Below are 27,153 nucleotides of genomic sequence, written 5' to 3'. Positions count from 1 at the left end.
CACCACTTATCAGGGGCGTGTCGGAAGTTTCATCGACTTTCCACTCTTCCCAATACAAAGCCAGCCCTTCCGTCCAACCCCCTCTGCCCTCACCCAATGAGCTGCTCGGATTCCTGAGAGGCGCTGTGTGGTGACCAATGAGAACAATGCACAGAGGAGCGCCGTTCCCCCGGGCCTATCAGGACTCAGTAAGTGGGCGGAGGGAGCGAGGTTTAGCCCTGGCGCCATGTTATGAGGCTCCCAGTCCCGGTGGAGCTCTGAAGATGGCGGCAGCTGCAGCTGTGGGAGGAAGGTCAGCTTATTACGGGACTGAGGGCGGCCGAGCCCCAAAGAGACAGAAGACGGACGGAACGGACGACAACGTGGCGGCCAGCGCGGTAAGGAGGCGAGGCGGCGGCCTACATACACTGCACATTCATTCATAGACCGAGGAGCTGCCGTCCCTGCATGCATTGCGGCCTTTGTCTGCCGGTGCATGCTGGGGCCTGTGCTCCCTCGTGCTCTGAAGCATAGCAAACTATCACTGCGCTTTTTTTCCCCCCAACATGTTTCCTTACGTTGTGACGTTACTCACATGGCGCCGTTATGTTTGAGCGCTGATCGTCATCGCCCCTGTGTTGGGCTGCCATCGGGCGCCATTCATAGTTCCCTCAGACACAGCATCTGTAGGGACTCTCTGCATCCCTAACCCTAGGCTCTCTGCACACTGTAAATCCGATTTGTGACGCAGCATGCTCTACTAATTAGAATTGAATGTGAAAATCGATAAAAAAAATTGGAAGCACATGTAGTGTGCAAGAGGCCTAAGGCCTGCACTCTGCAAATATGATTTGTGAGTCTGATTATTATAGTTTTCCTGAATACAATCTACAGAAAAATCGAGGAAAAAACACAGCATGCAGTAATGATTAAGAATTGAATGTAAAAACTGATTAAAAAATGGAATCCTGTGCAGGGAGCCTAAGGGCCTTTTTCCACTACCCTGTGATTTAGTTTTGATCGCAAGGTAATGGAAACTGCAGCAGCAATTTCCATTGTGATCAGATTGTGATGTGATTTTGGTCAAAAATGCAATTGTTCTGCCACGTTTTGGATGTGATTGAGCTTTACTATACTGAGTATAGAAGCTCCATAGCATGGTGGCAATTGAAATGTGATTGCAATCGCATTTCATAGTGGAAAAGGGCCTGCTCGTGCAGTATATTTGTGTCCATAGTACATAAAGGAGCTTACAATCCCTATCAAAATATATGGCCTCTAGTGGGGGAACCAGTAATGATCAGAATGTATTTTTGGGCTGTGGAAATGCCACCAAGTGCCTGGGAGAAATCTTACAAACCTGGGCGGAGAATGCAAAATCCATTCATGAAAACATGGCTTTGCAGTGTGCCCATGCTTGCCCGCATGTGGTATTTCCCAGGGAGAACTTTTGGTGGTATACTTTTCCTTGGTACAAGTTTGTGGCTCAGTTCACACTGCACAGATTGAGAGATGATTGGTTTAAGGTGCCCATTAACGGTAATTTTTCTTTTCACCAAATACCTTTTTTTTTTTTTTTTTTTTTTTTTTTATTGGTTTGTATAGAAAATATGCAGTTTGATGGCAATAATCGCTTGGGAAGATTCATTGGTTGGTCAATTGCTTAATAGGATAAGCAAGAATTAAATCAGGATGATGCCATTTAATAGGATTAAATTGATCCGAATGTTAGGTTTTATGATTGAGTTTGAAGAACAAATTGTTCAGTAAATGTGAACAATCTGTAATTGCCTGCTGATTAGTATCAGGAGTCAGAAAATCTTTTAATCGCCAAGCACGACTGGGTCGTGCTCGGAATTGGGTATGGCACATACTACTCTCTTTCTGAGCAATTGTATCAACATAAGTAACTATTCAAATCGCATCAAAGGTTGTGTTTACTGAAAAATTGCAGTTAATAGGCACCTTAATGGTTTCAAACTGACCCATTTTATTACGCTGGGCACCAGTTTTTCATTTGTGTTCCGTCTCCCACACGGTATACGCCAAGTGGTATCTGCTTCACCTACCCAATATGGGATTACTACAGACTTGTGTTCCATTTGTTGGCAAGGAACAAATGGGTCAGTTCTGTACTCTTCTTTTTGCTTTGCATATGGCACTTTTTCATTTTGCTATACAGCATTTTTCTTTGTTACTGTGAACCAATCTCAACCTTTATACTTTTAGGAAATTCTAGGTCCTTCTAGGGCCTTGTTTACCCTTTGTTGAAAAATGCATAATCAATTTTGCAGGTTGTAGAAGAGTTGCGCACTTTTTTTTTTTTTTTCTTGACTGGTAACCCTACGGCTGGATCCACAGTAGTCAGTTGCATAACTCGCTCATAAAAGTGAGTGTGAACCAGGGCTGTGGAGTCGGTACAAAAATCTTCAGACGCCTCAATTTATGAAACCCTGACTCCAGGTACCCCAAATGGCTCTGACTCCTTATATACTTAACAGGGATGTGAATTTAGTACAAAAATCATCGGACTCAGTTTATGAAATGTCCTGACTCCACAGCCCTGGCGTGAACTGCAATGGACACTGGACTTAGACTTTAATGCAAAGCCTGCAAGTTGTGAGTTAGAATATCATGATCCATTACAACACAGTAGTGTTTTTTTTTTTTTTTTTCCTCTCCTTGAACACCTACACATTCATGTTTGAAAGACTTGTGTGCAACGTCTATAGAGTGAATGAGGCCTAATTGAAGGTAGCAGTGCAGCATGGTGGTATAGTGGATAGCACTTGCGTTTTGCAGCTGTAGGGTCCCAGGGTGGGTTTGAAATTGTCACCTCGCATCTCTCAATGGTACAAATCTAACAAATGATAGACCTTCCAAATGAGCGGGTAGAGTTGGTGTTGCCAATCAATGACAAATGACTTTCATTGATTTTTTTTTTTTTTTTTTGTGTTAAATCTTATTTATGGCACAAGTCGATCGTTTCCTTCTGATCATTGGCAAGTCAATCAAGCATTAAAAGTTTATCCTGAAGCACCTTTAGGAGCTGTTTAGCCTAGTATGCACTGTGGTCCTTGCATGCTGGGATTTGTCGTGTTCCATAATTCGTTATCCCTCAGTGTCCTCTTACACTTGTTGCCTGTGTAATTTGGAACGATCTGAAAAGTCGCCCCACGCATCATAGGTGCGATGAATGAAAAGAGAAAATAACATGGAACTTGCGGTGCATTTCCAGGATTACTGTGGAAGTTGCATTGTAATGCACTGCAGCTTCTACGTGACCCTGCATTGCATTCAGCGACATGTTCCATTGCCAGCAGTGGCCACTGCAACAAGCTGCGGTAGAAGGTACTGCGGTGCACGTCCCAGTTTTAAAGGACCATCACATGTGTATTTTGCGGTAGGTTCTCTCCTGATTAGACACGCAAGGGGGTTCTCAGTGTGTGGCATGTGTACCCACCGGGGAAACTGAAATCAGAGTACTTGTCCCAGTTGAATACCAGTATTGAAAATTCCAAATATTTGGAACATTTGGGGATGGGAAAATTGGTGTTGCCTTCAGGCCATTGCTTTGATATTAGACTAACAGTTTTACTAAGCTTGCTCTATTTGTTGTAGCTTACTTCAGTTGCTCAAGAATTTTAAATACTGAAGCAAAACAAGTGCTCTACTACTATACTTAAATGGTGTAGTGATTAGCACTCTCGCCTTGCAGTGCTGGGTTCCTGATTTGAATCCCAGCTGGGGTGCTAACTGCAGTTTGTGTTCTCCCCGTGTCTTGTGTGGGTTTCACTTAAAGTGGACCTGAACTCTTGCACAGGACTGAATCTATGCACCCTGTATGTATTTAGAGTTTTGCCTGTTCAATTCCCCCTCATCTGTCTAAACACAAATTGTAATCTGATCTCCCCCTGAGTCACATGACTGCCTATGGTAGATAAGGCCATTTAAAAGCACAGGTTAGCAAGATGTCTGCTTCCATGAATCAAAAAACAAGTTTGCTTAAAACAGAAAGTATTTGCGATAATTCAGGAAGTAGAGACAGTGCACTTTTTTTTTGTTTAACCACAGTGGTAACTCCCCCCCCCCCCCCCAAAGACCAGGCACATTCTTAATAAAATGGCTACTGCAGCTTTAAAGCCAAGATATAATTTCTTTCAACCCCCTACCCCACCTTCCACCCCCCCCCCCCCCCCAGCATCTTTGTGTGCAGCATCTTGCAAAGATATTTATCTGATGGGGAGTTCAGCTCTGATCATTGGCAAGACTGGCTCTCATACTACATGAAAGGGGGTAAAATTGGTCTGGTGTCTCACTTACCTTTCAAGTGTGTATGTAGCAAGTCTCTAAAGCCTCATCTACACGGGAAGATGAGGCTCCGATCCCACTGCTCAATTAGCTGCCCGATCGCCGCGTCACTGCGCGGGCGGATTCGGCGCCGCTGATCTTCCGCTCGATTCCCTGCCATTGTCCCCCTCGCGGGGAGCGAGCAGGGAATTGGCGGTGGGGGAGATCCGTCCTGTCGGATCTTATGCGGCTCGATTGATAAGAACCTCACCGCCGCATCTACGCGTGTCGTTGCGGCTTTACACTCCAATTGCTTCACCTGTGAATGTTGTGGCTTTCTGCAAACATGCATTGTTAGTGGTACGTGAGGACACTGGTTTGGAGGCCCTGCTCTGAGTCACTGACGTCTCACAATACTTTTTGCTGTTATACACTGCAGCACTCATTGACTGAGATGGAGAGATCTTCCTTGTAATGGTTTAAACACTTTCCATTTTGACATTAAAGGGGTCATGTTGCTGGCATGTGTCATGCCCCCCTCCTGGCTTTCAGCAGGAGGCCAATATTCTGTAAAGAATGTGGTGGCCCAGAAGCCACTTGGCAAAAGCCTTCAGGGATTATAGGTCCTATGTGAGTATAACCTGTGGAAATTGTAGCATATGCTGTACTCCAAAGGCAATTGCCTTAAGGTGGTCATACACTGGCCCGATTTGCGTCCGTTTCGACAGCAGATTCGATCACTGGGATCGAATCTGCTGCCAATCGTTCACGCTACACGCCGAATTTCGATCCATTCCGTCCGATCCCGTCGATCGCGCCGTGCGGAAAATGACTATTGATCGCCCGTGGGTAAAGAGCGCATCGCTAGCGGCGTTCGAGTGCCCGACGCAATAGAGCCGCATACATTACCTGCTCTGCCGGCGCAACTCCCGGGTCTCCGCTCTTCTTCTCCGTGCTGGTCTGGTCTCCGGCATGCTTCCCTTCTTCCTGTCCCGGCAGGAAGTTTAAACAGTATAGAGGGCGCTCTACTGTTTAAACTTCCCCCAGACAGGAAGAAGGGAAGCATGCCGGAGACCAGACCAGCGCGGAGACGGAGAAGAGCAGTGACCGGGGGCAGTCGCACCAGCGGAGCAGGTAATGTGTGCGGGCGGGGGGGAGCGGCGGCAGCACCACCACAACAGATTGTGATCGGTTTCAGGCTGAAATCTGTTCACAATCTGTTTGCAGTAAAGGTAGCCATACGATCCCTCTCTGATCAGATAGGGATCAATCTGTTGGTCGAATCTGATGGCAAATCGACCAGTGTATGGCTACCTCTACTCTGTCCTTTTTGTCTGCCCTTCAGATTGGGAGCTTGTATGGGCAGGGCTCTTCCATTGTATCTAGATTCTGCTATATATACTTTGCTATCTCATGTGTGCAGATACATTTTACAGGATGTATGCTTATCGGCTGTCTTGCTTTCCTATGTAAATGGTTTTGTACTTGTATTATACAAATGTACAATGTAATCTCTCATCAGTAAGAATAGAGGGCCCTTGATCAGTATTGCTGTATGGTTTGCAATACTGATCTTGTCACATTCATTGCATACCAGTTTAGTAGCAGCTTGTTTGTGTAAGATTACCTGTCTTTAATAGAGATTTATCTTAATTTAGGGAGTAGGTCCAACTGCTTAATTTTTTTTTATGTGTAGTTAATTGTTCGTAGTTTAGTAATACAGCATTCACTAATGTATGTTACTCATGAGGAATTGTACACCGTACTGATGTGTGATTAATTAAAAGGATGGCAACAGGATACTCCCACAGCAATTTGTGCTTTACAAGTTAGGACATAACAAGGTCAGTGTCAAATTGGGTGTAGAATGTCAGTCTAAACCCATGGAAAGCAAGTCTTGTCTCTGACGAGAAGGCAGCTTAAAAAAAAAGTAATTCTGTACTTGAGGCTCGCTTCCACTGGGCAAAAACATATCACCTCAACCCCCCCCCCCCCCTCTTTTCCTTCCCCCTTGGAGAGAAAGAGGCTTACTTTTCGTACTTTTACTTTGAATGCTACCTGACTGCAGCCTTGGTTGAAATGGGAACTGCTAGGTACACACCATAACATTTTCTTGCAGATTTACCTGCCAGATCATTTCCAGCATGTCCAATCCTGGTTCTTTGTGGTTTTTTTTTTTTCCCCTCATGTGCCTACACCATGCTCTGCAACCATCTGATGCCAACTGCAAGCACTGCTGTACTAGTTCAGTTGGGGAAACCCAGTTTGGGAGAGGCTGCAAAAATGTACCGCTACCTGATCTTTATAATTTCATGTGGTTATTTAGCCTTCCCACCATGTGTCTGTAAAAGGCAACACCGCATTGATGGGAGTGCCTTGTGTAATGTTAAAATGATCAGCATGTTAATTGTACTCTACATTTCTGATAGGGTATTTGCAGAAATAACACTCTACCCTTTTTTTTTTTTCTTTTAGGAAGGGTACGAGGACCCTCACAAAACCCCGGCCTCTCCGGTGGTCCATGTGAGGGGCCTGGCTGATGGAGTGGTGGAAGCTGATCTTGCTGAGGCACTTCAAGAATTTGGCACCATCAGGTATGAAAGCGAAAATAAACAATCTGCTCCTGATTTCTACTACTTTGCTTGAAGCTAAAGTGCGATGTTAGTTGTGGAGAATTAAAGGAAAGCTTAAAGGACTTACGAGGCGAAATGAGGGAAAAAAGTTAAATCACGTGCCTCATCTTTTCAGGCACGGAAGGCGTCCACCGTGCCTGAAAAGATAAGGCAAGTGATTAACTTTTTTCCCTCATTTTGCTTAAGTCCTGTAAGAGGAAAAAAAATACTTAACTTGGGGCTTCTTCCACAATCATTTTTTGGGGGGGGGGGGGGGGGGGGGGGGGAGAGGTTTGGTGCATTGCACATGTTGAATTTTTATTTGCAAAGGTGGTTGTTGGCTGATTTTTAGTGCCAGTACTCAATGAACCTGAACATGCTCGCCAGCAATTGCAGTGATGCGAGTACGCATCTGAATCACTTTAGCCATGCATGCTGTAGGGATTCAGGTGTGTGCTGTAGGGTTGAATGCAGCATGCTGTTTGAATTGCACCGGCGTGCGATTTGGACAGCAAGGCTATTGGTGGTCTAGGCAGGGAAAATTCTGTGGATTCTGCAGCAATAGAAATGTGCCCTTATTCTAATGTGCATATGGGTGTTTAGAAAAAGTCCTACAGAAGTTGTTGATAAGCAACAAGCGTCAGTTCGAATGATTCAGAAAGATAAGTAGAGAAACTGAATGATTATCTCTTCACATATAATAGTATATTTTAAGACAATGGAATTGGGTGGGGTCTGCCTTGAAGAAATTGCTTATCATTGTTAACAGAGCAGGAGGTGCAGGAACCAGGGCCTAAAAGTAGAAATTCCTTGCTGGATATCAAACCATGACAGCATTTTCAGGAAGGCTGTTTTTAGCTGTCCAACTATAAACGGGCTAAAAAGGCATAATGATTAACTCGTACCTTTGTATAACAGGAGGAAATGCTCCTATTCAGTCCTAAGTACATTGTTTTGCCCTACACCACCCAGGAATTTTTTGATGTTCCATTCTGCATGTCTATACAAATGTGACATGATGGCTTTATAATATGCTCCATGTCCTGCTACTGCATTCCTCTTCTCCCACCCCGGGTCACAGGTGGTGCTCCGCCCCTCCTCAGCAGTGCAGTCACTACAATGTTGCCGAAGCGCCGCCTGCAAGGAGGGAGGCTGCCAGAACAGTTCAGTATTAAACATTGTAACCCCTATGCCATATTAGAGAACACAAGTTACAAATTACAGATTTGTGTTATATTTTGAAGGGGGTTTCCTCCCATGTAAAAGTCAACCCTTAGCTAAAGAGCCTTGCAGTGCCTCGTTTAGCAGTCAACATCAAGAGGGCAGATATCACAACTGTCTACCATGCTGATATTTATTTGCCACTGCAAGCTGAGTTTTGTGGGGGGAGGTGGATTATCTGTGTGTACAGTACTTCAAACTTATCTGACTGGTTGTATTGCTACAGCAATTTACTGGCTGCTATGCTAAAAGTAATTTTTATATCCCCCCTCCTAATAGCTATGTAGTTGTGATGCCAAAGAAGAGGCAAGCCCTGGTGGAGTTTGAAGATATTCTAGGAGCTTGCAATGCTGTGAACTATGCAGCAGACAACCAGATCTATGTGGGTGGTCATCCAGCCTTCATTAATTACTCCACCAGCCAGAAGATCTCCCGCCCTGTCGACACCGGAGACGACTCTCGGGGAGTAAACAACGTCCTCCTCTTCACCATCCTCAACCCAATTTATTCAATTACTACGGTAAGTGGATGTTAGGCCCATTATTGTGCCAATTTTTTTTGCTGTTATTAAACAAAACTGAAGTGAAGATTAACAAACACTGATCCTAACTCTAGATGAAACATTCTTGGAATCCCAGTGTTATATCTAAAAGTTGTAGGTTTGAAATGGCCTACTGTCTTTCAGCTTCAACTGCACTGAAGGTTGTGTAGGATTATTTTGTTTACACCATGTAAAGAGGGTGCAGGGAATTGCTGCTAGTCGAATTCTAAAATTACTGATATTCTACTAAATTCCAATAGTAAATCAGTAATCTTTACCAATATTTCACTCTTAACCCTACTCTCACGCAAACCCTCCCTGTACCGATGCCTAACCCTAAGGCAGGGGACACACTTGGTTTTTTTTTTTTTTTTTTTTTCTGCGTACAGTTTCTATGCAGGAAAACGCATGTATTTTTGCACAGCAGCTAATCTAATTGAGAATACTGACAAAAGTTGTATTTATAAAGCGCCAACATTCTGTGGCGCTGTACAAAGAAACATGGGGGACATAATAGACAATGGTGTACACCAATATACAAGATACAGAATTAGTGACAAAATACAGAATTGGTAATGACAGTGATAAAAGTAACATGATAGATGTATGATTTCCAAGACACAAGGGGGAGAGCCCTGCCCTTGCGAGCTTACAATCTAAAGGGAATGGGAGGGAAACGAGGGGTAGGATACAACAGATGGATAGGCAGGCAGTGTGTTTTAGGATACCTAGTCAGAGTGCAATTTGGCCTAGGGACAAAGTGGCCTAAGGTAGCGCATATGCTTGTTAGAACAAATATTAATTTTTAGAGGGCGTTTAAAGGTAACAAAGGTTGGCGAGTGACGGGTGCGTTGTGGGAGGGCATTCCAGAGAAGGGGTGAAGCGTGTGCAAAATCTCGAATGGGAGGTAATTCTTGAGGACAACAGATCATGTGCAGATCTGAGATTGCAATTGTGCTTGTATCTGGAAATGTTCTTATCATGCAGAATGTCTTTTTGCACACAAAGTGTGAATGAACCCATTGATTACCTTGAGTCGAGTTTTCATGTACGTTGTCTGCACAGAAAAACTGAAGTGTTACCTGCCTAAGACCTCCCTCTAGTGATTCCTAACCCTAAGACCTCAATCTACCCATGCCTTACACCTCCTCCTAGCCAAGCTATATTGAACAAAATTTTGTATCTGCTCAAAACCATCAGCATCTTAACCACTTCTAATTACTATTCTTCAAAATTATGTGAATTTGTTGAACACGTCAGATTGGGAAAACATGTTTTCTATTAACTGCTTTGGGACCGGAGGCTTTTTTTTCCCCCTATTTACACTTCCCGATAACTGATTGGCTCCTAACCACTGTGAGCCAATCAAAAAAAACTGCACCTGATTGAGTTATGGAGCTCTGCTATCCTTAGACAGCATAGATCTGTCTTGGCGGGTACATCTGTTGCATCTTGTGTTTGGGATTGGGCAGCATTAGAATTGTGCTGCATCAGGCTTAGGCAGCCACAAGTGCAGTGTAGATTAACACGTAGCCCTGAACTGGGTTAAAGTGGATCTAAAGTGTAAAAATTCCATACTATTAGCATAGGGCAACAAATGTTTAAACTGAACTTTTGTGGCAGAAAAACCTGTTTTCTGCCACAAGTACTACTATATGCCACAGTAGTTTTCTGGGTTTGCAAAGGAGATTTTGCTGTAGGAGGGTGGCAGGTAACTCTTACAGCAGCCCAGGTGTGCCACTGAGCCGGTCAGTGAATGGGCAAAGAGAAAAGTATACTACCAACCACTGTAGTCACTGTGGCAGGCACACTATAGCACATACCTCTAGCTGCCTCCGTGATCTGCTTATGGGAATACTAAAATCTGTTGCTTTTCACTTTCGGTTTAATCCCTCATGTAACCTCACAAATGGCTTTTTGTTAGACAGCTCCTGTCTGGAGGTAAAATACCAAACATCTCAATTGTCTTTACTGCATGTGCTGGTCTTTGTAGTGTCATTTTGAGGTATTTGCCTCCTTAGTCTGTACTCCTTGTAGTAGTTTTCTATATGTAGCCTTTGGGAATCGGCAGGGTTGTGGTTTTTCTCCCCCCCACCCCATGCGGTCATGCTTGGTGAATTGAGAAAAGGGCATCTGTTTGTAACTTGATGAGCCCAAAAAAGATGGCAATTAAATATTCTCACTTTGATGGTTTCTGCCTGGACTTGGCCATGCATTTGTGAATGCTTGCATTTGCATACCTTTAAAGGTATTTTTAGAGGGTTTAGTATTCTAACATAACTTTTTTTTTTTTTCCCTTGCAGGATGTGCTGTATACCATCTGCAACCCATGTGGACCAGTCCAGAGGATTGTCATCTTCAGGAAGAATGGAGTCCAGTCCATGGTGGAATATCCTTTTATATGCCTTGATCTGGAGGCTTGTGCATGCACTCTTGATGATTGACTTGCTGTGTTGTAATCCCACAGAAAAATAGCGCATTAAACTCAAAGCAGGATCTTCAGGAGGGTGGCAACATGTAGGTTAACAAATGCTTTACTGCCAGAATGCCCCCAAGCGACTGCCTAGACTGCAGAGCCTGAAACTGACTGCCTAGAATTGACTGTCTGCTCACCTGAAGCCTTGTGATCACTTTGATTACTGAGTTATCTAAATACGCCACTTCATATCTGCCTGAAAACTGGCTGGCTTTGGCTTCATTTAGGGATTTTTCTACATACATCTGTGGAAGGTTTGTAATAGAACTGCAGGACAGTTCCTTGACACTCCACTTCATAAATAGATCATTGGCTTTGCATAGTATCAGTTCATGCTGACATGTTTTAATGACCATGGGCAGTATAACGTCGGCACTATGACATTACATACGCAGTCCCTTTATGCTGGCAGATGTATTGCTGACATTTTGGAGACCTATTCCTGCTGTTTCCCTTAGTCATATTAAACTTGATATATTAATTAGCTCTGTCCTAGTCGCTCACACTGCAGTTTATATGAAGTGCTGTCAAGCAGAAGATGCCAGAGTAATGCCTTCTGTAGAGCTGGAAAACTGACTGAGTTTCTAGTCAGGTCAATAAACAGAGCCCAACTAGAAGAGGGCTTAAAGTGAACCTGAGCTCTTGCTCAGGGCAGAAGGAAAATGTGTAGAAATGCACCCTGTATGTAGAGTTTAGCCTGTTTAATTTGCCCTAATTTGCGTCTTAACAAATGGTAATTGGATCTCTCCCGTCACGTGACTGCTATGCCATAAAATACATGAGGGTGCTTCATCTCTGGCTCACTTTAAAAGCGCTTGGGAAATCTCTATACAAAGTGCCTTTTCAAGCGCTTAGTGATTTCCCTATACCTTCCATCGAGCCAAAGCGCTCAGAAAATGGTACAAGCTGCGCTTTTGGAAACTGAAAGCAATCGAACTGCTCATGTGAGCACTCTCTCATAGGGAATCATTGCACAAGCGCTTTATAGGGCGCCAGCGCTTAAAAAATACAAAAGGTCAGTGTGAAAAAGCCCTATGTATTTTCTTTGTTTTGCTTTTGCTTATGGTGTGTACACACCTGAAAGATCACAGACCATACCACGTTCCATGTAGTATGAGGGCATACTCTACAGTCTATTCTATGGAGCTGAACTCCCCATCAGATAAAAATCTTTGCAAGATGCTGCACACAAAGATGCTGTAGACATTCAAAAGATCAGTATCTGCAAAAGATCTTTTCCTGCAAAATGCATTGCCAGTGTACCTGCGGATCCTCATACACACCTTGTTTAACAGACATGAATGGGGAGTTAAGCTCAATAGATTAGACTGTAGAGTATGGCTCTCGTACTACATGGAAGGGGGTAAAATTGGTCTGATATCTATCTTTTATCTTTCAAGTGTGTATGTAGCATAACTCTTAAGAGCAGAGAGTAAGCTCTGAATTCATGTTTAGTTAAAGTAAACCGAGGGGGGGGGGGGAGAGATGATGAGCACTCCTACTTGGATGGAAGCACAGCCGTGAACAACCTATTCAACAATTTTGTCAAATATCATTAGTAAACCAACGCTGCAACAGGAGGAGTGTAAGATCAGGGAAGGCTCCGGACTAGCCAGATGCTTCCCTCCACTGACATTATCTAGGGTTTTGTTTTTGTTTTCTTTTTTGTTTCAGATATGCTTTACTGCATGTTTTTGTAATGTCAAATTCCCAATGTAACTTCCTTAACTATATGAACGTTTGATTCGGTTCAAAGTGCCCAGCGTGCGAAGGCCTCTCTGAATGGGGCCGACATCTACTCCGGATGTTGTACTCTGAAAATTGAATATGCTAAGGTATGTAAAGTGAATACTTACTTTTTGTGAAGCACATGTGGATGTTAGATTATTCTATCAATGCCCTTCTTGCCTTGTATATGCAAGTGAAGTGGTTGTTAAGCAGTTGTCGAGTTTTGCAGTTTTAGGCAGGGCTGTGGAGTCGTAACAAAAAATGATCCGACTCAGACTCCTTTGTTTATGAAACCTCCTACTCCAGGTACCCAAAACTCTTCCGACTCAGTCTAATACCTACCAGGGCTGTGTATTTTGTACAAAAATCATGAGACTCCTCAGTTAATGAAACCTCCAACTCCACAGCCCTGGTTTTAGGCTAGGTTCATGAAGATAAGCTGCTACAGTTAGATGTCAGTAACTTAGCTGGCAATAAGTCTCTCTTGCTGCAAGTCATGTCAGTGTACAGATGTACAGATTAGCTTTGACCAGTCAATTTAATTGTTGAAACTTGCTTATCTGTTACAAATCCTTTATTGTTCTAACTGAAAAATGCTGAATTTGCTTAAGTGCCTCTTTAATCTTTGCCAACAAATACAGCTGTAGAATGGATCTTACTGTGGCTGTGCACAAAAGCAATTGGCCAAACGGACTGACCGGTTGTTGGGGGGGATGAAGATTGTGAATACTTGTAAAGACAAGTGTGTTGGTCATTTAAATTCATTTGATCTTCATCCCATCAGCTTTAATTCACATCTGCTTGCATAGATTTTTACAATTGTCTGTCATGTCTTGGCACAAGCTAACATCCTTTTACTGACCTCCTTTCCTTAGCCCACAAGACTGAATGTCTTTAGAAATGATCAGGATACTTGGGACTACACTAACCCAGCCCTGAGCGGACAAGGTAACGATTGCTCCATTATATTTTCTCCTATACATGCTTTATTCATTTAGTCTGATCAAATGCACCAGACTGGCACGCTACACATTGTAATGCTATTGCGTTGTCTCCTGGACACCAAGAAACTTGGTTGCTTTACTGTGAGCCATCACGTCAGATGGTTTAAGAAAACAAATTCTTAATTATAGCATTTTTCAGCAGATGGTCTTTCACAGATCAATTCTACCATCTCGTAATGTTGTGATCCTTTTTGGATTGTGCAGCACCATACAGTTTCCCCCTGGAGCAAGCAATGGCATTACATGAGCAAACCTAATACATTTCTTTTCCAAGGTACATACTAGAATTTGTGCTGGGGCCAGCTCAGTTCTGCCTGCCGCAAAGGCATTTGTTAGACTGACCCCGAGAGGTGGCGGCCTTGGTTTTCAGAGATCTGCCCCCCGCTCGGAGGTCTACCAGCTTCCTCTCGTGGTCCAGAACTGACAGGCCCCTTTGCGTACATAGCTCTATAGACACAGTGTAGTGAGTCACCATGGAGAAACACGCATCGCAGCGATCACCAGGCCTTCTTCAGAGGTCACACATGAAGAACATCACATGGTGACCCAAGAGCAAAGTCGCTGAAACTGGGGCTTCAACACGTCACAAGTACAAAGATGCTTTCAACACGCGGCAGGCATGACAAGTACAGAAAACTATCTCAACATCACAACAGACATTTTTTTTTCTTTACAAGTACAAAGATCTTGAGCGCGCTACATGCCATAGCAGTGTATTCACAGTGAACACAGTCATGTAACGGGCACAGAAGTGGGTCGGCACATGCCATGGCAGGCAAGGACGGGACATTCTACAACATAAACACCACGCGATCTCCATACAACAGATCATTCCTTCTCACCAACCAAGTCCAGAAGAAGCGAACATAAGCTCACACCCCGACAAGATAACAGGACGTGAGACGGGGGTCAGACACCAGCTAGCAGCCTCAACACAAGACAACACAAAAGCACATGGAGCACACAGAACATGAAGAAACATGTTAGCAACATGTGATCCTTTTACAGAATGCCATTTGTTGCGTGTTGTTTGCCCTTCGATGTCACTCATGACTGAAACCATGTGATGCAGGGTCGCTGCGTGTGTATGGCGGGGCGGCACCTATCAGAGCTCTGCTTACGCACACATGAGGTATCCAATGGTAAGAAATGCTGAAATGTTTTTGTCAATGGGACTCAGCAGTAAGTAAATTCTTTTCTCAATCTTTGTGCTCAATCTTTCCAATGACATGTCTTGTGCTCAGTCAAACTTGGCTCAGGGTTGGTGTTTGATTATTGAGGGGGGAGGATCTGTGTATCAAGGAGTCTGTAGCAGCATGTGGTAGAAATGGGGGAGGGGTTTTAGACTTGGGGTATGCTTGTTGAGCTGTAAAGTGGGAGGGCTAGTGATATATCGTTTGCTTAAGTCCTTGATACACGGCTCTTTTTTTAAATAAAATCAGATTGGGGCTGTACTGTCGCCTTACCCTTTTGATTAGATATTTGGGGCTTTATGGTGCTGGGATCTGTAGGGTATTCATTGCTTTTATTCTGAAACATTTGTTAGGTGATCCTGGAGCTAACCCTAACAAACGGCAGAGGAACCCACCCCTGTTGGGAGACCATCCTGCTGAGTATGGTAAGTGTATATTCATTGGTGTAACTTGGGAAAGGTCTAGATGAGTTGAGGAAAGAATCTCTATATACCTTGATGGGTCCCTATTAGGTTACTTCACATTTTAGTAGAATCAGTGGTGTTGGCCATCAGTAAAAGTAGTCAATCAGGATACCATTTAGTGGCTTACTTAACCATTTAAAGTGGAACCGAGATGAAAAACTATAACAAGTAACTTGTCTATATATCTTATCTAAAGTTTAGATGGTTTACACAGCAAATCTAGCTGCAAACTGTTTCAATAGAATATGATTATTTCTTCCTGTGATAAGACAGCAGCCATATTTGTAAACCTTACACAGATCCCCTCTCCTCCTCCCTCCTCCCCTCTGCCTCTGAATTCAATGGCTAGTAACACCTCCCCCTCCTCCTGCCCAGACTGAGCTCCCATGAGCCCTTGCTACTGTCAAGGCCCTCTGAAAACCTGTGGGCGTGGATTTTAGTTTAAAGGGAATTGGAGTATTAAAACAAAAGTATTTTGCTTGAGGAATGCCCTATAAAACAATAGGAAAGGAACACAATTATGCAATGTGTAAAAGTTCACCTCGGATCCACTTTAAGGACCGGGCCATTTTTCACTGATCTGTACTGTGGGCTCTCCAGCCCGCAGCACAGATCTGCTTTGAGGCAGGGCGATCAGACTTCTCTTAAACTCCTCCCCCCCCCCCCCCCCTAGGGGATGTCCTGCTGGGGGGGGGGGGGGGTCTGATCGCCGCCGCTCTGTGGCTGGGGGGGGGGGCTCCTCAAAGCCCCCCTCCGCAGCACTATTCCTCCCTCCCTATGGGGCGGCACAGGACGGCGATCCGTCCTGTACCGCCTGTGATAGGCTTCAGCCTATGAAGATGGCGGCGATCCCCGGCAAATCAGAGGCCGGGAATCGGCGATCTGCCTATGATGTAAACATGGGATTTATTCCCCGCGTGTTTACATTTCGCCTGCGAGCCGCAAATGGAGGCTTGCATGCTGTTCACGGAGACGCCCTCCGTGAACTGACGTTCCATGGAAATACCATTTCGACCTGCCGACGCCTATCGGCGTTAGGCGGTCGTTAAATGGTTAAAGGAGTTATCAGGGGTTTTTTAAGAACAATAAGTGCTATTTACCCGGGGCTTCGTCCAGCCCCAAGCTCCCAGCATGTCCCTCGCTGCAGCTCCACGGTCAGCCTGTTCGCCTGTGAAGCTTCCCGGTCCCCAGTGTTGACATCAGGTCAGCCTGTACTGCGCCTGCGCGAGTGGCACTGTCCATCGCCACGTGGACAGGAGCGTACGGCACAACTACTGCGCTTGTGCAGTATGCTCCTGTACACGTGGCAGTGATTGACGGCGCCGCTCACGCAGACTCAGTACAGGCCGACCTGATATCGCCGGGGTTCGGGAAGCTTCTTGGCCAAAGGCGGAGCTGCAGTGAGGGACATGCTTGCGGCTGGACGAAGCCCCGGGTAAGTAGCACTTGTTCTTAAAACCTCCCCTGATGACTCCTTAAAGTTAAACAAAATTTTCATCCTAATCACCTTCAAACTTCCTGTATATTAACAGGATGTTAAAACCATTTTATATACACTGGACATTTGGAGAATGTCCAGTGTATGAAAGCTGTGTGTTTTAACACCCTGTTAATATACAGGCGCAAAGTAGTCTTAACCTCCTAAGTTGGCCAATAAATCATCCTGATTCGAACCTTATTACGATTACATTTTACTGTAATACCATGGTCACATACCTATATTTATCTGGTTCCAGGTTCAAATAGCTGTTCATTCAAATCTTGCCATCTAGGATGAACTGTTTAAAGGGATATGTAAGCCCATCTCATCAGTTACTCACCTGGGGCTTCTACCAGCCCTCGCAGTCACTCACAGATCCTCCGGTCCCCCACCACCAGCTAATTTAGTTTTGCCGACAGGCCTGGCCACGTGTAGTCTTCGCGACTCCGTCTGCAGTAGCATCCTACGCAGGATGCGATTACGGACGGGAACACAAAGACTGCGCAGTGAGCCTGTCGACTGAAAACTAAACTAGCTGACGGCAGGGGGACAGGAAGATGCGTGAGTGACTGCGAGGGGACTGGGGATGCATGCAGGATCCAGAGGTGATGGGGGTAGATGGCTGTCCTGCTGATCCTTAGTCTTTTAGCCATAGACCCTAAACAAGCATGCAGATCAGATGTTTGACAATTTGGTTGCTAGCTTGTTTCAGGTGTGCTTCAGATATTGCTGACAAGAAATCAGCAGGACTGCCAGACAACTGGTATTTAAAAAGTGAAAAATCTGTCAGCCTCCATATATCTTGCCTTAAACATAAACCTTTTAAAGGAATTCTATCAAACTATTTCTGTAAGCAGTATAAATCAATGTGCTAACAGTAAGTATGAGCACAGCATATATTTTTGCTGTGCAGCGTGTCATAGTCTTTATCGAACTACTGTCGGCATCCCCTGAGAACTGATGGGGAATTGGGGCAGTCCATTATACAAGAGGGGAATCCTCTTGCTGCGTACAGCCATGCTTTATTCTATTCTGATTCTCCGAACACAGAATAGCAAGTTATGCAGCATGTGAGCCGGCTCATAATGTTACTGTAAGGAGCCTCTCTCACTCCTAGTCTGAGGCCTCTTGCACACTGCAAGCAAATCAGATTCAGATTCAGATTTTTAATCTGTTTTTACATCCGATTCCGATTCAGATTTTTAATCTTAACTGCATGCTGCGTTTTTTGATCCGTTTTTCTGTTGAATGTATTCAAGGAAAATCGGAAACGGAATCGGAATCGGAATCGGAAAACGGATTTGCAGTGTGCAGGGAGCCTGAAGGAGACTCTGTGCTGAGCTGCCATTGTGTGATTACTTGTTGCTACACAATGGTAAACAAATGAGCTGAAGGTCACATCATTGCTCTGTAGAGGAGACGTAGAGGAAGATTTATACTATAATCTTCCTCTACGTCTCGTCTACAGAGCAATGATGTGACCTCCTCCATCTCATTTGTTTACCATTGTGTAGCAACAAGTAATCACACAACGGCAGCTCAGCACAGTCTCCTTCAGACTAGGAGTGAGAGAGGCTCCTTACAGTAACATTATGAGCCGGCTCACATGCTGCATAACTTGCTATTCTGTGTGGGGAGAATCATAATAGAATAAAGCATGGCTGTACGCAGCAAGAGGATTCCCCTCTTGTATAATGGACTGCCCCAATTCCCCATCAGTTCTCAGGGGATGCCGACAGTAGTTAGATAAAGACTGACGCTGCACGGCAAAAAATATATGCTGTGCTCATACTTACTGTTAGCACATTGATTTATACTGCTTACAGAAATAGTTAGTTTGATAGAATTCCTTTAACTCTGAAGTGAACAGGCAAGTCCATGCTGTTTGATGCCTTATTTTAATGACCTGTTAGCCAAGTCAGTTGTGTCCTTGTTCAGGGAAGTTCATAGAGCTGTTTGTTTGTTGCAGGAGGCGGTCCACCTCATGGTGGATATCATGGTGGCCCCTATGATGATGCCTACGGCCCCCCTCCTCCACACTTTGAAGGACGTAGGATGGGCCCTCAACCTGTTGGTGCACCTCGCAGAGGTCCAAACCGCTATGGTAGTCCTCAGTATGGTCATCCTCCACCACCCCCTACAGAATATGGGCCTCATGCAGACAGCCCAGTGCTGATGGTGTATGGACTTGAACCAAGCAAGATGAACTGCGACAAAGTCTTCAACGTGTTCTGTTTATATGGCAATGTAGAAAAGGTATGTACTATTACAGGAGGTGGCTACTGAAGCCAGTTTTGGAAAGTTAAATTTTTTTTTTTTTTTTTAATCTTCATATGTCTACCTTAGGTCAAGTTCATGAAGAGCAAGCCTGGAGCCTGCATGGTGGAGATGGGCGATGAATATGCAGTGGTCCGAGCTCTTACCCATCTGAACAATAACTACATGTTTGGGCAGAAGCTTAGTGTGTGGTAAGTTTGATATATAGATATATAGATATATATAGAGATAGAGAGAGTTATTTTTTGAACTATGGCTCCCTCAACCCTTCTCTAACGGTTTCCCTTTATTTTCCACTAGTGTATCAAAGCAGCCATCTATTGTGGCTGGCCAGTCTTACGGCTTGGAGGATGGATCCTGCAGCTTTAAGGTGTTCAGCGGCTCCCGTAACAACCGCTTCAACTCCCCAGAACAGGCTGCCAAAAACCGCATCCAGCAGCCGAGCAACGTTCTGCATTTCTTCAATGCTCCTCCAGAAGTGACTGAGCAGAACTTCTATGAGGTGAGACAAAGTCCCATCTAAACTTTATCGCTTGGTAGCAGGTTGAGAACTGGGGAAAGTTGGTGGTAAGAGGCAGATGTTTTCCAGCAACAAGCAGAGAAGGTGTTAATCAAATGTCCGAGGACCTTTTTAGAAGCCACTTTAGCAGAACTTCCTGATCAACGGCTGCAACATCAGAACTTTGCTCAACCCCAATTCAGGCAGAATGGGGTGATGCTTTGTCAAGTGATAGCAGGACCAGATTTGTTGACTGTTCAGGAACCTTTTACTTGAGCAGCTTTCTTGGCTATTGTACTTTTTTTTTTTTTTCTTCTTCTTCTACTGGTTAGTTGGCAGTTCCCTTACTTAATTTGACTAGAAATGTATGTATAATGGCTGAAGTTCTCTACAAGCATCTGATTACAACAGTAGCTGCTGGGAAGCCTTTACTTTAATCTTCACTTGAGATGGTCAGTGAGGGATGATCTACACTGGCTGTTTTTTATGTAACATTTTCTGCAGTGTGGCTCAGCCCTGAGATGCAGATTTCGATTGACATGGAGATTTGAATCGAGCCAACCAAAATCTGTAGAAATTTTGTCCCAGTTCCATGCTGTATGTAAAGCCCCATCTACACTCGATTAGCCGCCGGATCGCCTCTTCCGCGTGCCCGCCACGTCCCCGCTCTCGCGCCGCATTCGATTCCCCGCCGGCGCCGCTTATCTCCCGCACGATTCCCTGCCATTGTCCCCTCGTGGGGATCGAGCAGGAAATCGGTGGTGCGGAGATCCGTCCTGTCAGATGCGGCTCGCTTGATAAGGAGCATCGCGGCCGCATCTACTCGTGTAGATGCGGCTTAAGTTTCATCCAATGGACCCTCTGTAATGTGCAGCAATGAGCAAAAGAAATTTTGTGAACATTGCTCTGCCCAGCCTCTTCCACCACACGTGAACTATGCCGTTTCCACTTTTCTATGCTCTTTATTGCACCTGTATAATCCATGATGTGCCTTTTTATGGTGAGTCTCACCTCTGTACATCTTTCTTTGTGCAGATCTGTGAGGAGTTGGGCGTGAAGAAACCAAGTTCAGTTAAAGTGTTTTCTGGCAAAAGTAAGTATTCCATGGTGATGGGCTTCTATTCCTTCAATACATAGGAGCTGACCAGAAAAGTTTTTTTTTTTTTTTTTCTTTTTTTTTGGACAACTGAGGTGACATGAGATAAACGTGTATGTACAGCGCCAAGCACACAAATGACTATGCTGTTTTCTTTTGCATACACGTCAATACACTCCTGCACTGTATACTAGACCCTTGCTTGACACATTTTTGGCAAGTTACAGGGAAAAAGCTATGAAAATTGGATTTTTTTTTTTGTACAGAAACCCAGGGAAATTGAACGCCAGGGAGGTTAAAGTAAACCTTTAAGTGTTATGTTTTGTTTCCAATATCCTACTCCTAAAAATGTTTATCACTAATTTTCCTGTTATGCTTTAAAGTAGATTTGTTTACTCTGCTCAGGGAAAAGCTGTCCCATTTCTCAGAAGTAAACTGAACTATTGACCTTTAACCCCCTCCTTGCTCTCAGAATCCCAATTCTCTGCAAGGACATTTTTATGGTTGTAGTTCCTTTACAGTGAGGAACTATATTGAGACTGGCTCACTACTGAAGAGAAACAGTCAGTTGCATAGCTGAATATTAACTCTTATTAAAGGAGCATGGCTATTGGGATACTTGCCACTGTTTGTCTTTCAGGCAGTAAAATTAAGAAACAACCTATCTTTACACAGTACATGTTTATCTCGTCACACGTCTAATTTCTTTTAAGTCAGTGTTTCTCAAACCTTTTTTTGGGGGGGTTGAGGGCGCACTTGGTGTTCCCACCCCTCTGAAAAACTACTGAAATGCAGTTATCACCCTTATTAGACAGCACTCCCCAGCAAGTAGTTATGCTTATTAGGTAGCATCCCCATATTAGTCACTGTCGGTGGTCCCCTGTTCCTCAACCCCCTCATACATGAGGGAGAGTCAATCTTGTAGAGCACAGATCTCCCCATAAGGGGGTTGCAGTTAGTGACACCCCTTTTTCATTAACTTCACCTCAGCGCCCACTGCAGATTGTAAGGGACACGCTGGACAGACATTTCTTTAGCTATCCAGGCCAAGGCACACTGATCCGTCGCTCTATCCCAATTCATCTGATGTCCAACTTTAACCATAGCTGCTGGTACTAAAGGTTAACTGGCGGGTAATGCAGCCGCATTGTTTATCAGTGTGGTTGCATAAGCTCATGGTAATGTACAAAGGATGGGGATAAATGCTGAGGCAACCCTGGGAGGTGCTCAAGGCACAACAGTGCCACGGCGCACAGTTTGAGAACCCCTGCTTTAAGGGTTTTGACTGGATATATGGAACTTGGGAATGTCAGACATGGCAGTTTTAAGATATACTTCCTCACACATTAGCAGTCACAGCATGTTTAGTCCCCTTTCCCCTGTACAAAGCTTCAGCTTTTCAGTCACCCTGCTCTGAAAGGACACTTGCTGAGGCAGAATCCACCCACGTAGTAAAGAAAAAGCAGCACATTGGTGTCTTCTACATTCTCATTAAGTGTGTCCTTCTGTAGGTGAGAGAAGCTCCTCTGGCCTTCTTGAATGGGATTCGAAGAGTGATGCCCTAGAAACACTTGGCCTTCTGAATCACTTCCAGATGAAGAATCCCAGTAAGTATCATCTGCCCAGCAGAGTAATAAGGAATTCTGTGCTTGCGCTGATACACCAATGCCTGGAATCTTGCTTTGTTGGTCGATCATCAACTTCAGAACCTAAAATTTTGATTTGGAAAACTGAGTATTCGGTGGAAAGTGTCTTCAGCTAAGCAACAAAACATACATGCAGTACTTATAAGGTCATTTGTTCAAAGGTGGCATCAATTGGTCATGTGATTTGTGAAGTAGTGGGCTTAGAAATTTTACGTTGGGTTTTTCAAAATTCTTCCCATTTTTAAAGTGGACCTGAACTTATGCACAGGACAGAAGCAAAAGAGAGAACTGCACCCTGTATGTAGCCAGTCTAAACCCACCTCGTGTGACTAAGCACAAGTTGTAATTTAATCCACCAGTTGATTGGCACGGCAGAGAGCGAATTGGTAAAATGCAGGAGGTGAACAATGTCTGCTTCCATTACAGTAGACTCAATGGGGAATGAGTCACAAAGATTAATCACCTTATCTGTTTTTAATATTACTTATACATTTTTGCTTTTTGGGAGCTTAAAATGTATCAGGAACAGCTTGTGATTATTTTGCTTGTGAATGTGCTGAAAAGGGTGAGAAGTCTTGTGAATAGAGCCCATTGCAGATTTATTGTAGTATTTGTATCAGCTGTAAGAAATTTTTCTAACTCGCTGATCTGAACATACCATTCTAATCGCCAGTATGGCGATTGATTTATGGGGGCATAGAGCGCAGGGGGGAGACTGGGGCAAACAGTATAGCAACAGAGGATGGGTACTATATGCAGAACCAGCCTCTGTGCTAATTGGATTCTTAGAACCCACCTCAGGTTCTCTTTAAAGGGAGGGTTCAGGGACTGTCAAAAAAATAAAAATCTGCATCCACTTACCTGGGGCTTCCTCCAGCCCGTGGCAGGCAGGAGGTGCCCCCGGCACCGCTCCGCAGGCTGCCGGTGGTCTCCGGTACCCGACCTGGCCAGGTCGGGCTCCTTCCACGTTCCAAAATGCGGCGCGCTGACGTCATCTACTGACCCTGCGCAGTAAAGCCCGGAGGACGTCCGATGACAGCGCGCCGCCGTGAGGCGCATTTTGGAACGCGGAAGGAGCCCGGCCGGGTCGGCCACCGGAGACCACCGGCAGCCTGCAGAGCAGCGCCAAGGGCACCTCCTGCCGGCCCCTGGCTGGAGGAAGCCCCAGGTAAGTGGATGCGGATTTTTATTTTTTTGACAGTCCCTGAACCTTCCCTTTAAGGTTCCCTGTAACCTGCAAGCCAAAATGTAAGACGCACGTACTATGAAGTTCTTGTTTGACTTCATTCCCTTAATCCACTAATTGAGTCTGGGCTTATTGACAGCTTTTGCATTGCCTTTTACCATGACCTACAAAATATTGCATTACTGTCTTTGCATGTTGGTTTACACTGGTATCTGAAATAAGACTGTCCAAGTTAGAATGCATTACTGAAACCTGGGTGGAAAGGTTGCATATACAGTAGAATCTTTTATAGTAAACTCAGTCCCCAGGTCCTGACCATGCGTCTACTATATTAGAATTGGTCATGCATTGTATATTCATAAACTACTTGGCCTGGGGGTTACTAAAATCACGCATACATAAGATGTTCCAGAGTAATGCTGGATCTAAGGATCCTCTCCCATATGAAGTGATAGACTAGTCCAAAACCTTCCAGCTGTCATTCTTCCTACCTACTGCAAGTGAACAATTTAGTTACTCTGGGAGAAATGGACATTGTAGATGAAAATGACTTTGTGGACCCAAATTAAAAATGAGTTCAGAAATCTCTTTTCTAAATTATAATAAATAGCAGCCTTTTTTTCAGCTGCATGACAAATGTAAAATTTATATTTATTGGAGGAACCCATCCCTTCCTTTCATATTGCCAGGACAGAATCTGTCAGACTGGCGGAGTAGGTGTCCGGCAAAGGAGTAAATTTGTAATGGCTGCCACCTGTATAACCCTAGTTATGAAAAGAGAAGGGTGAAAAGCATGCACTGAAATGCTCATAGGCTTGAAGGAGTGTTTATCTTTGTGTCAGTGGTGCAATCAAATATTTTGAAAAAGTTTGGTTTGCGTCCGCTTTAAGATAATGATCATAGTAACACAGATACACTAAGATACACTTGCATTCAGTTTTTTTTTTAATTTTTCTTTAAGCTAGGTTGGTAACTAAACAGTGACTGCTACTGCTAAAATTTCTGAAAATGTTTGCGTTAAGTGTTCTGGCTATAGTGCAGCAAGTATACAGGGCAGGGATGTCCAGAACCTGTACTTGTTGTAGTATATTAGTAGAGGATCTCCTCTTAAAACAAAACATCAGTGGAACTGCAGTTACTGGTAGAAGTACACCTGCCACAGTGAGTTGGAGGACAGAAGCAACACTTTCCTCATCACGTATTTAATTAAAAGCCCCGGTACTCTGTCATTGTAATGTCTATTCAGTCACTGCTCTGCACTTCTACCTGGCAAAGCGTCGTGCCTCTGTCTCAGGCAGCCCTCTAATGCTGTTGTGATTTCTTTCAGATGGTCCATACCCATACACCCTGAAGCTGTGTTTCTCCACTGCCCAGCATGCATCGTAACATCCTGATGCAAGAACATCGCTCCCTACATACAGCTCATGTTTAGTACAAGCTTTACCTCCTTGTGCTAGGTTTTAATTTTTTTTTGGTTTATTTTTTTAAGTGTATGGTTATGTGCTTGGGTTTAGCACATGTTAATAAAATGTTTGGGAACAACTGTTATATTGTTTGTCTACTTACTGTTGTCTGTCTACTTTGTAGCTGAACAAAACTTTCAAAAGGCCTCGTAATTCATACCTTCAGAATGCAGTTTAGCTGCCAAGCTTGATGTGGCTGTTAAGGGAATCTAAAGCCAAATTAAAAACTGGTATTGACAGGGTAGGCTCTGGGTCCTATTGAGCCTTCCTGGACTTCCCACGTTCTCCTCATTCCAGCGCCGTCTCCGCTTATCTCCCGGTGCGGAAGACTTCAGGAGCCCAACTGCTCCTGAAGATGGGCTGCTCCGTAGTGTGCATGCACCCTCTCATGTGCAGTACAGAGTTGCCAGTCTTTGGGTGAGGTTTCTTGAAGGAAACCTTGCTGGAATGAGGAGACTGTGATAGGATTGGGAAGGCTCTATAGGACCCAGAGCAGAGCCTTACCTTCCGTAGGTGAGAATCTGTCCATTCCATGCAGCATCTGCATTTTTTCCCTTTTGGCTTCAAGATCACTTTTAAAGAAAATCTGTAGTGAAATCAGGGCCTACAGGCGCCTGATGGAAAGGCTGCGCACTCTCCTCCCCAAGCACCTTCCTCCTTCCCTATGCAGAGTCTGAGAAGAGTGTAAATGAGGTCACTCACCCTGCTCTTGGCATTCCACTGAGATCTACCTTCAGTCACGAGCACCTCTAGCTACTTAATATTGAGGGTACTTTTGTGACCTAATACTAAAAGGCACTTGTAGCTACCTACACTGGGCAGGGGAAGTAGAGTGGTGACAGCTGGGCCAGCCAGCACACTTGCAGTGTAGTTCGGCAGGGGTTTGTAGGTCCATGGAGGGCGAAGTCTATGGTGCCAGGACATCAGTGCCTATAGGCTCCTGTGAGGTAAATCCAGGCCTGAGTGAAATTTAGACTGGATCTTGCAGAGCATACCCTGTCTTCTCTGTCGGCGTTGGAGCTCACTTTCCCTGGTTCAAATTTGCTGCCTCAGAAGGCTTTGTAAGCACGAACATTCCTGTGTTTCCTGAAGACTAGCAGCTCCGCACTGCACGCTTGTAGGTGGCTGCACATGTGCAATACGGAGCCACAAGTTTTTAAGAAGCACTTGGACATGAGTGCTTTTGAGGGTCCTTGAAGGTTTCTTTGACCAGCTGGGCAGACACCCCACCACAATTATTTGCACCTGTGCAGTCTGGCCTTGCCACTTAATAATCATATCCTTGACAATCTATAGTTCCTTAGTGCAAAATGGAACTCTACAAAATGAGCCATGAAACAGCCAGATGTGCAACACCCTGAAGGATTAATATGGGTGAAGGAGTCTGTCCTGCTGCAGATGTTCTGAATATGAAATGGTGTATTTCAACTAGCCCTATTGCCTAGTTGAGTGGTTTTGTATAGAGAAGCTATCACTTCCCACCCAACATTTGTAAAAGTAACACGCTCTACAAGGTGTGTGCATCAAAGGCCATTGGCCTCAATTAGACCAGAGAAGAAAATATCAGCACTTAAAAGATGCTGACTTGGGATAGCAACACTAGGCAGAATGTCGCATATGCGGTTTCCATAGCACAGTGGAAGACTGAAAAAAATCCTTGAGGCTAGGCCAAATCGCATACAATCAAGCATTATGCACATTCAAGCAGATGCATGTTCACACAGATGTCTATTCCTAGGGCAATTGTCATGAATATGCTCATTTTTAAATAGTTGTCCATCCTAATTCTGGTAAGTAAAGAATAGGTAATGCAAAACTTGTTTCAGGTTATGCCTGAAATAGTTGAACTTTGGCTGAATGTAACCATGTGGGCACAAGTATGCAGTGACAATCAGGTGTGCACCAGCCACATCAAAACGTGGGATGCCCTCTTTAGGCTGCATGAACACATGATCTCTAAGGGCCCTTTTCCACCAGCGCGTTTGCGCTGGCTGAATC

At 44.4% G+C, this 27,153-nt stretch overlaps 1 protein-coding gene across 1 annotated transcript; it reads left to right on the top strand.

Annotated features, from left to right (window-relative positions):
• The first annotated feature begins 202 nt into the window (after window positions 1-202).
• On the top strand, window positions 203-25,240 carry HNRNPL (heterogeneous nuclear ribonucleoprotein L). Its single transcript, XM_068250594.1, has 13 exons — window positions 203-377; window positions 6,745-6,863; window positions 8,382-8,622; window positions 10,947-11,032; window positions 12,858-12,954; window positions 13,723-13,795; window positions 15,398-15,469; window positions 18,958-19,244; window positions 19,335-19,456; window positions 19,566-19,767; window positions 20,800-20,857; window positions 22,372-22,467; window positions 25,020-25,240. Exons 1-13 carry the CDS (start codon window positions 264-266, stop codon window positions 25,076-25,078), a joined length of 1,626 nt encoding a protein of 541 aa, XP_068106695.1. The 5' UTR covers window positions 203-263; the 3' UTR covers window positions 25,079-25,240.
• Window positions 25,241-27,153: the final 1,913 nt, after the last annotated feature.

This window comes from Hyperolius riggenbachi, chromosome 8 (genome assembly GCF_040937935.1).
Source record: "Hyperolius riggenbachi isolate aHypRig1 chromosome 8, aHypRig1.pri, whole genome shotgun sequence".
Taxonomy (NCBI): domain Eukaryota; kingdom Metazoa; phylum Chordata; class Amphibia; order Anura; family Hyperoliidae; genus Hyperolius; species Hyperolius riggenbachi.
This window is presented reverse-complemented; position numbering and strand designations above follow the sequence as displayed.